At 42.0% G+C, this 9430-nt stretch overlaps 1 protein-coding gene across 2 annotated transcripts; it reads right to left on the bottom strand.

The window, feature by feature from the left end:
• Nucleotides 1-1948: 1948 nt before the first annotated feature.
• txlnba (taxilin beta a) lies at nucleotides 1949-9361 on the bottom strand. 2 transcript variants are annotated; one of them, XM_018674620.2, is made up of 11 exons: nucleotides 9214-9361; nucleotides 7143-7365; nucleotides 6968-7040; nucleotides 6784-6869; nucleotides 6424-6594; nucleotides 6143-6337; nucleotides 5770-5889; nucleotides 5381-5455; nucleotides 3919-4011; nucleotides 3555-3650; nucleotides 1949-3327 (listed from the first exon to the last, which is right to left on the bottom strand). In XM_018674620.2, the coding sequence occupies exons 2-11, from the start codon at nucleotides 7353-7355 to the stop codon at nucleotides 2347-2349; spliced, it is 2103 nt and encodes a 700-aa protein (XP_018530136.1). In that variant the 5' UTR covers nucleotides 7356-7365; nucleotides 9214-9361; the 3' UTR covers nucleotides 1949-2346. The 2 variants fall into 2 exon arrangements, with proteins under 2 accessions (XP_018530136.1, XP_018530137.1); XM_018674621.2 differs by lacking the exon at nucleotides 5381-5455 and adding an exon at nucleotides 5259-5333.
• Between the last annotated feature and the right edge of the window lie 69 nt (nucleotides 9362-9430).

Below are 9430 nucleotides of genomic sequence, written 5' to 3'. Positions count from 1 at the left end.
TGCTTCACCATGGTGATGTCCCTGTGCACAAGGTGAGGTGAGGAGTTCCCAGTTTGGTGTGGAAGAACTCCGAGCCCTGAGCTTAACCTCATCCAGCATCTTTGGGCTGAACTGGAACACTGACTGTGATCCAGACTTTACCACCAGCATCAGTGCTGGACCTCACTGAAGCTCCCTGCAGCAGGTTCAGCATCTGGTGGAGAGAGTGGAGTGTGTGCAGTGAAGACGTTAATGTCTGAGTGGATTAGAGAAAAGGTCAGCAGGTGGAGCATTACTGTCTCTCTCTCCTCTTTCTGTCTGTCAGTGAATTTTCCCACATCCATGTGTTTCAGACTCACGACACTGAAAATGCAGCTCAGCTTAGTTTAATCACCAGCACATGAGAAACCTGCCTCCTACATGCAGACAGACGACCTGCATGTTTCCTGCAGATAGGCAGGAGTGTGTGTGTGGTTGTGTGAAACACTCACACACACACAATCTTACATATGATACATTCAACTCATTTACATTTTCCACCTGCAGTTTCTCATTGATCACACACATCGTCAGGATTTAAAGTTAAAACCTCCAAAGCCTCTTTCTTCATGGGTTTCATCTGTGAGCTGAGTTGACCTTCACTTCACCTTGTATGAGAAGCCGGAGCCTTTTCTGATATTTCATTCAGAAACAAAACCTCCCCAGGTGAACTTTGACCTGTTCTAACTGCTTCATATCATTACTGTAATTACTGAGCCAGAGGCAGCATTATTCATGCCAAAAACTAATCAGTTGTGAATTAAGGATCAATTTTGTTTTGTGTCAAATGTCCTTTTTCCGTAGATTGATTTATCAGCTGAATTTTCAGCAGTGTTTGCAGAGTAACCGATGTTTATTTTCCATCCTGTTTGGATGAATCTCAACACGATGAACTCTATTTAAGGACAAGATTATCACTAAACTAACCTATAACACAGTAAGCCAAGTGTCTCTGCTCAGATCCTTCACAGATCCACGCCGACTCATTAAGTCAACTCTTATCTTCTGTCACAAGGTTGAAACACTTCAAAAAACTGAATCAAATCCCCCTCTCCCATATCTCCATCCTCTAGTCTTCTTCTCTGTCTATTAGGCTCTTATCTTAATTTTAAAAGATCCTTTGTACTTCTCTTCTCAGTTGTTTTCCTGTCATACTGATCTTCTTCTTCACAGAATGTGGAATTTAATAATGCTTCATTTTTAAATTCTCCTGTGGAGATCTGGAGGGAATATGTTCTTTCTTGTCTTCTGGGGTCTGTGGCACATTTTGCTACAGTGACCTCTGACCCACATTTACCTTTTGGATCAGATCAGCATTAGCCTATAATAAATCAAACTATTAGGCAATAAAATAAAAGTCTGTTTGAAAGTTGAATCACAGTAAATCTAATGAGACATGGTCCGTGTTTCAGGTCCATGTTGCTCAGTGATGAAGAACAAACAGTTTCAGAAGCACAGGAAGGTCTGATAGCACTAATTGTGTTTCCAAAATCTTCAAATCATAAAAAAATGCCATGTGAGAAACCTTTCATTTAATACAGACGCGCTACGAAGAACTGTCTCCATCTTGTGGCCGTAAGGTTAAACTGCATTGTGAATGAAATACCAGAGTGGTGTACAATCCCTCACCTGTGTAGGAAAGTAGCTCCATCTAGTGGATATTTTGTTGCTCTGCATCATCAGAAATGATTTTCTGAACTTTTTATACTAAAGGTATCTGAGGGTGATGTTTGTTTATCTGTCTGTGCCTTTTTATATTTTATTATTCCACAGCTTGTTGCTAAATTCAAATTGTGAACTGTCCTTTGAACCTGTGAACTTTTGCTTGTGGACCGACTGATGGGCCACACTGTATTCTGTGTGTTTCTTATTCAAGCAAATCCTGGATAATTCAGACAAACAGCCAAAGATAAAATAAAGCACACACATGTCAAACTGCCAAACAACCACTTTATTACAGTTGTAATGCTTGTGATGTGATTTCTGGTTTAAGAGAGATGCAGCCTATTTATTGGCATTTTGTTATGACATTCTGCTTGACACAGGGCAAAAACATTTACCATTTACTCTACTCTAAATAAAAGTCAGTGCTGTCTTTCATTCTGACCTTTAAACTGTAAAATACAGTCGGTTTATTTGTCTGCCTTCATCTGGTGATACTGAAGCTTAAGATATTGATGGGAGAAGACTTCAGGCGGACCAGCTTGGACAAACTAAAGATTTTTACCTTTTACAAAAGGTGCAAAGGCACAATGTGATATCAGTTACACACACACACACAATACTCTCAAATAACACCACACACACACCCTCTGTATAGCCTAAATTTTAGCTGGAGTTCTTGCCTCCCTTCTTCTTCTTCTTCTTTGGTGCCTGCTTCTTGGAGGAATCAGCGTTGGAGGGGGCAGCTGTATTAGGTGGAGTTGGCTCTGAGACTGTTGGTGCTGCTTCTGATACCTGCACTGGTTCAGCTGGCTGCTGCTGCAGCTTCTCGTCTTCTGCTGGGACCAATGGTTTGACCTCACCAGGATCCTCAGCTTCTGTTGCCTTTGGTTTTGGCTCTGTTGGTGGATCAGTCTCAACTTTCTTGGCCTCTAGAGTTGGTTCCTGTTCAGAGGGCTGGTGCTGCTGCTGCTGGACTTCCTCCTCTGGTTTGACTTGTTGCATCTCTTTTACCTCAACTTCTGTTAGAACTTTTACTGCCTCTGGTTCGGGGTCTGTTGGTTTCATTTCAGAGGTCTTCTCTTCAGGTGTTAGAGCTTCAGGGGTTGGCTTTTGAACCTCCCCCACTTTATCAGAGACTGTGACATCAGTTTCTGCTGCCTCTGATTTCACATCTACCACCTGCTCAGGGACTGAAACCGGCTCCTCTTCCACCTGAGGTTTGGTTTTGAACTGGACAAATGCAGAAGCCACTATGTCCTCCTCAAGGTCTATATCATCGTTGTCCTCTTCGTCATTGTCAGCAGGTGCGGTCAACAGGGAGGCAGCAAACTCCTGCAGCTTGGCCTGCTCCTCCTTTAGACGAGTCATGTCCTCTGTCAGGACTGGGTCCTCCTCCTGGATCTCCTGGAGCTCCTGGACCTCCGCATCAGTCAAGATGGCAGCTTTGTCAGCTCCCTCTGAGCTGATGATGTCGCTGAGGTTAGAGCTGCCAAACACCTTTGATGGGATGTTTGCATTAGTGTGACGGACGTCTTTGATCTTGGCATAGAGGACTTTTCTCTCGTCCTGTAGGGCATGACACAGCTTCTCCAGCTTCTGAATCTTCAGGACGAACAGGTCGTACTCTTTGCTTTTCTCGGTTCTCTAGAACACAAGAATGAAGGATGGAGAAAATGTGAAGAAAGTGAGATGATGAGAATAAAGTCAGAAAAATCATTTTAGTATTTGGCTTTCAGATGTGGTTATGTTATTCTCTAACTATACTCATATCTGATGGTTTATCTCTTTTTTCCTCTGAATGTATCAGTTCACTTTACTTGATAAAATGTATATGAAACGTTCATAGTGACAAGAAAATATCATCAACTTACCTCTTCGATCATGTCAGTCAGAGCCTTGTTGCAGTTCTCAAACCTAGTCTTCCAAACATTCGATTCTTTCTCCATTTTCTTCATCTTGGCTGACATCTAACGGGAACAGTTAAAAAAAAAAAAGTTAGACAATCATGCTGTCGGGACTAGAAACACAGGTTCAAAATGAAATCCTAAATTGTAGAGCCACTTTCTTTCTTTAAGAGAATTGGTCAAGAAATTAATACAAAACAAAACTGAACAAAAACAGACTTTTATATTTTCAGATGCTCAGACTTCTTAGAGGTGGATTCCTAAAAACAATAGCCATTTAGCTCTCCATGAGGCACCAACAAGGCCTCGTATGTAAGTGTTGACCACCTACATTATCCATCTCCTGTTTAAAGCGAACATAGATTTCGTTGCTTTTGGCCAGCGTCGCCTGAAACTCATCAAACTTCTGGGCGTAGAGGGTCAGCTGTGGACAGATGAAAGAGTCAGTCAGACAACATGAGGATGATACAACCATTCCATCCTGAAGATCCATTACTCTCCTATCATTTGCTTGTACTGAAATTTAATGTTGTCATTTTACTATTGAAAGATCTTTTGAAAACCTCTTTGTCCAAAAAATACACTTCTGTTCCAGAGACAAAAGCATTATTCCTAAAAAAAAAAAAAAAAACCATCCCAGCAGGTACAACATTATATGTTGAAAGAACCAAACCCTGATTTGTGCTTTAAATATTAGCTAATGACCAGGCTTCTAAATGATGAATTACAAATTGCATCAGCCATTAATTATGAGCCATGCACCCTGTTGGAGGCTATTAATCATTCATACATGCATGATTCTACAGTCAGCATTACAAATGAAGGAGATCAAAATAATGTTCATTTAAAACTCTTAGAGCATTAAAACTGAAACTGAGGAAAGTCTCTGTGAAAACTGATGGTTATTTGTACATGAACACTCCAAACATCCTGTTCTGTTCAGTTGATGTGATTAAACACTGACTCAAAGCTGTGTCTGAAATCACTCTAATATTGAGTGCTTTAAAATTACTGTCTGCCAGTTTGAGTGTCCATATTGTGTGTAACTGATGCACTCAAAAGTGCCTGAGATCTGTTTGTAGCATTTATAAGAGGTTACTGAAAAGATGACAGCCTAGTTTTCTCATGGTTCTTTTATTTGTAGAACCAAAAAATTTTCTGTCTGATCTTTTATCAGTTAGATTCAGGTGGAGTCAGCAGCAAACAAAGACAACACAGTTCTCCAACTACACAAAGAACAGAACACTCCTCAGTCCTAATGTGTTTGCAGTAACAGTCACATTTTAAAAACAGAGATGTTTTATGTTTGTTTATTGGTGGGGGTCACATTTTGTTTATTTTTTTTTTAAATTGAATTAAATGATTCTTGTATTATTGTATATTCTCTTATTTGAGAAGCTCATTGATGATGTCCTTTATTACTGGACATAAAACATGCTGCATGATGTTTGGTTTGTGGTGAACAGTGGTGATAAGGAAGAAGTGTGGCAGTGTGGGGAAGGCTTTTATAAATTTCTTCAAATCTACACAGAATATAAATGAACAGTAAAGTTAACTACATTTCATGATGACGTTTTGAGAGGTATGGCCCTGTCGTTCTGCGCTGCTGCTGCCAGGTGTGTGCTACCTGTCCTCGTGATCAGTATGTTAGTTTTGTCAGTGAATATTCACCTGTGCCTGCATCACAGTCCCCTGCTCTCTGAGTGTTTGAGCCTGCAGTTTCCACTCAGCAGCCTGAACCAGTAACTGGTTAGAAGAGAACAGACAGAGACACATTACAGACGTTTCTTTACCTTCTTCTTCATGGCCAGCTCCTGCTCCTTCATAGCGAAGCATTTCTTTGTTTTGTCAATAGCCTCCCTAAGCAACTACGGTGACAGAGACAGTACACAGTCAATCTGAGTAAACTGTAGCTCGCAAACTTTAAAATCATGGCTCTAATTCTTACAAACTTCACAGTTAAGTCTAAGGCACATTTATGAAATACATTAAAAACAAATGACATTAAATGGTAGTAGATGAAAACATCAGTACAGACAGATATCACCAATCGAACAATACAGAAATCCAGAGCAGAATATGTGGCAAAAAGATACAGTTGAATAATTAATAAGGTTGGTGATATAACCTGAACAAAGGTTATCATAAGCTGAGTGAGACGTCTATGTTTGTTTTTACTCACATATTCCTTCTCCCTCTTGTGTCTTTCCTCAGCTTCAGTCAGCAGAGCGTTGGCCTGCTGCAGTTTGGCCTCAGTCAGTTTGCACTGCAGGTCACGGTGCTTGTTGATCTTCTCCAGACTCTGCAGGAAGAGGAAGAGTCTTTAACAGACAGAATCTTTATCTATTTAATCAATTGATCATTTTCTCAATGAAATGATCAATAGGTTCAAAATGTCTTTTTGTTGACGGACTAATCATTTAACTGACTAATTATTTTATCCTGAGCTGTTGATAAATGGATTCTCTGCAAACCTTGTTCCTCAAGTTAAGTGGAAAGCCAAAAGTTGTCCTTACTGATGTAATGTTATGACCTATGTTGACCTTTGACCCTACCTCGTCCCTCAGCTCACACTGGTTCATGAGACTCTCCAGTTTTTCAGTCAGGCTTTTGTTTTCGAGGCACAGCTTGTCGTTCCGGCTGCTGTGCTGCTCGATCTGATCCTGGATTTCTGTCAGCATCTTCTGGAAGTGGCAGGTGATGTCCTTCCTCTTCTCCTCATCCTCCCTGCAGCGATGAAGCGTCTCCTCCTGGAGGGACAGTAAAAGAAAAGGGCTTCAGTATCTCTTACTTCATGTTAGTCTGGCGTGTGGAGCCTCCAGCTCTCTGTGCGTACCCTCAGCGTGCTGTAGTGCGACTGCAGCTCTCTGCACAGAGTCTCCAGTTTGCTGCGAGCCGTGATGCTGCTGTGACGCTCGGCCTGCAGCTGCTGCTTCTCCTCCAGCAGGACAGACAACTTCTGCTGCAGGACACACAGCTTCTTCTCATCACAGCGCCGCAAGGCTGCCTGCACACACACACACACACACACACACACACACACACACACACACACACACACACACACACACACACACAGAAACGTTTTATAGCTGTAGTCTATATGTACATGACAACACAATGTGTTTTGGGGTCTTTACGTGGCAGTGCAGTATCTGAAACTGAACAAATACTGAATGACATGAGACTGACTCACCAGTTCAGCGTATTTCCTGACCAGATCTTCCAGTTTCTCCTCCGGGGAGGACAGTTTGCTCAGACTCTGCATGATGAGAGAGACGTCTGGAGAGAGAGAGCGAGAGAGAGAGAGAGAGAGAGCTGGAAGTCTTACATTTTTTTTTTTTAAATTGAAGTTTTTTTCATTTTACTCGCAGCCTCACCTGTCTCCATGGTAACTGTGATGTCATCTTTGGCCTGCTCCTTCATCTTTTCTTTCTCTGCCTCCACCACGCTCTATCACAACAACACAACATCTGTATTTACATGTACTTCACCATATTTCAGTAACAGACAGTAAATTTGAAGGCCATGATGGTGGAGTGACCTTTGACCCACCTGTTTGTCCGTGAGGCCGGCCGTGGAGCCGTAGGTGCTGATGATGTCCTCCAGCCGTCTGCTGAACTCCAGCATGGGGTCGAAGGAGTCGGAGGAGGAGCCGCAGGCTGCAGCTGCTGCCTCACCTTCAGTGTGCTCGTCGTCCATGTTGGAGGACGCCATGTCAGGCTGGGGGGGCACCAGCACCTTCGCTGCTTTCACCGACGTCTCCATCCTCAGAGATCTGGAGATTTATGAGGAATCAGAGCTGAACATACGAGGAGATGTAGGCTGTAGCCACGTCTCATATCTCTGAAAGTTATCAGAAAGAGACTGTACACCACAGTTCTTTTGTGTCAACACCTGTATGTACCCATTCATTATGTCTTATCTCCAGTGAACATATCTGTCAAATCCACATCCTATATTAATCTATACATTCAGCTTTATATGACAGAACACAGCAGTGTCTCTGACCGGTTATTAAACCACATGACAGTCAGTATGTTTCTGAAACTCATGCTCCCAGAGGATGAACTCTAACACCACCTCTAACCCAGAGCTCAGAGAATATTCAGGTTTTTCACTCTGACTGCAGTTTCTTATTATGACTGTGGTGGTCTGGTTTTTCCTCTCTCTCTCTCTCTCTCTCTCTCTCTCTCTCTCTCTCTCTCTCTCTCTCTCTCTCTGTGTGTGTGTGTGTGTGTGTGTGTGTGTGTGTCCAGTGGCTGTTTATCCTCACAGCTCTGTTGCAATGACGGCTGCCACCGTTATTGTATCTCTTGAGTTAAAATTAGCCTCCTGAGCCAGTCAACCCCCACTCTGTCTCACACACACACACACACACGCACACACTTCAGACCACACCTGTTGTGGTCTCATCTATTCTCAGAGCATCCAAATATGGTAGAGCAGCCTGTTACAGCCACTCACACACACACACACACACACACATTATACATAACCTGGAAATTTGAGTTGGTGTTTATGTAACTTCAGATACTTTGTCCATCTGCCTGCTGTCATATCACCATACACCATCATACACCCCCCCCCCCTGCTGTAAAGACACCCCCCCGACCCCCAAAGCAAAATGAAGCTCCACCCACTGTCCTGTGCAGCCTATCACAGCTCCGCCCCCTGAATTTCAAGCTGTTGACCACATCAAAATAAACAGCTCATGATAACGTTTTTACTTGATGATCCAAATGTGTCTTCAAACTCTGAGTCAAAACAACTGTGAACAAAATGATAGAAACACCACGTAAAAACAACCTAAGACAGATCATTCAGTGAGACTGAGCAGGCTAAAAGCTTCATTAATGTAGAAGGATTGAAATCATGTAACGTATCTCTGAGTTTATCTCAGTAGTTAGGCATTTTGCCGCGTTCCATGTCAGATTGATGCTGTAACAACACAGAGTCAGGATGAGCTGAAATAACTAAATCAGCTAAACAGAGAATACGAACTCAGACAAAGATGGAACCAAGAAAAATGAAAATATTTCAAAAACTGAGTTTTACACCAAGATGACAACAAACAAAAGAGGGAAAATATCCAAAAAATAAAATACACACAAAACACTCATTCAGAATCAGATCAACATCTTTATGATGCTGTGTCAGTGTCATGTTCATATCAAACATTTTCTCCAAACCCACTATATACTGTACCATACAATAAAATAAAAAGTTTTTAAGAAGAATTATTGATCATTTCACTACTATTCTCCAGTGACTTGGCAGAATATTTACAGAACTCCAGACGCCGACAGTGACAAAGCAACTTATCAGTCAACGGCGGCCATTATGGAAACCTCCATGTGTTTTTACATTGAATGTTGGTACATTAATGTAATATCAAGCAGTAAACCAAATATATACAGTAGCATATAGTTATCCCCAAAAACCTATGAGCAGGCCATTTTTGTGCCTGAATAAAGGGAAAGGTAATTTTTTTCCAAACCAGTCCATTTGGAAAAATCAGCAAAAGCGCAGACGTAGAAAACAGTGACAATTTAAACACTTCATTAAAAGAAAACATTTCAGAAGATAATAGATAATAGATAGTAGATAATGAAATAAGTCTTACCAGGATCAGTGGAGTAAAGGAGAGGAGGTGAAGAAGAGACAGAGAGAGGCAGAGGACAGAAAGAGGAGGAGGAGGAGGAGTTTCTTGCTGACGGGACGAACGACAGCTGACCCCCAAAATAACCTGAGAGGCTCAGCTCACACTCAGAGCTCAGAGCCAATGAGAGAGTGTGTTCTGACTGTGAATGAAGGGGGGCGGGCCGACTGATCTGACTGAT

Source organism: Lates calcarifer, linkage group LG7_1 (genome assembly GCF_001640805.2).
Source record: "Lates calcarifer isolate ASB-BC8 linkage group LG7_1, TLL_Latcal_v3, whole genome shotgun sequence".
Classification (NCBI taxonomy): domain Eukaryota; kingdom Metazoa; phylum Chordata; class Actinopteri; family Centropomidae; genus Lates; species Lates calcarifer.
Note: the sequence above shows the minus strand (reverse complement) of the source record. Positions and strands in the feature narration are given on the sequence as shown.

What these genes read in the sequence shown, in the direction of transcription:
- txlnba (XM_018674620.2), bottom strand. Translation starts at nt 7,355, where the DNA reads ATGGAGACGTCGGTGAAAGCAGCGAAGGTGCTGGTGCCCCCCCAGCCT. An exon ending in CGCACTACAGCACGCTGAGG is followed by an intron (nt 6,338 to 6,423) that starts GTACGCACAGAG and finishes CTGTCCCTCCAG; the next exon opens with GAGGAGACGCTTCATCGCTG. An exon ending in AGTGTGAGCTGAGGGACGAG is followed by an intron (nt 5,890 to 6,142) that starts GTAGGGTCAAAG and finishes CTCTTCCTGCAG; the next exon opens with AGTCTGGAGAAGATCAACAA.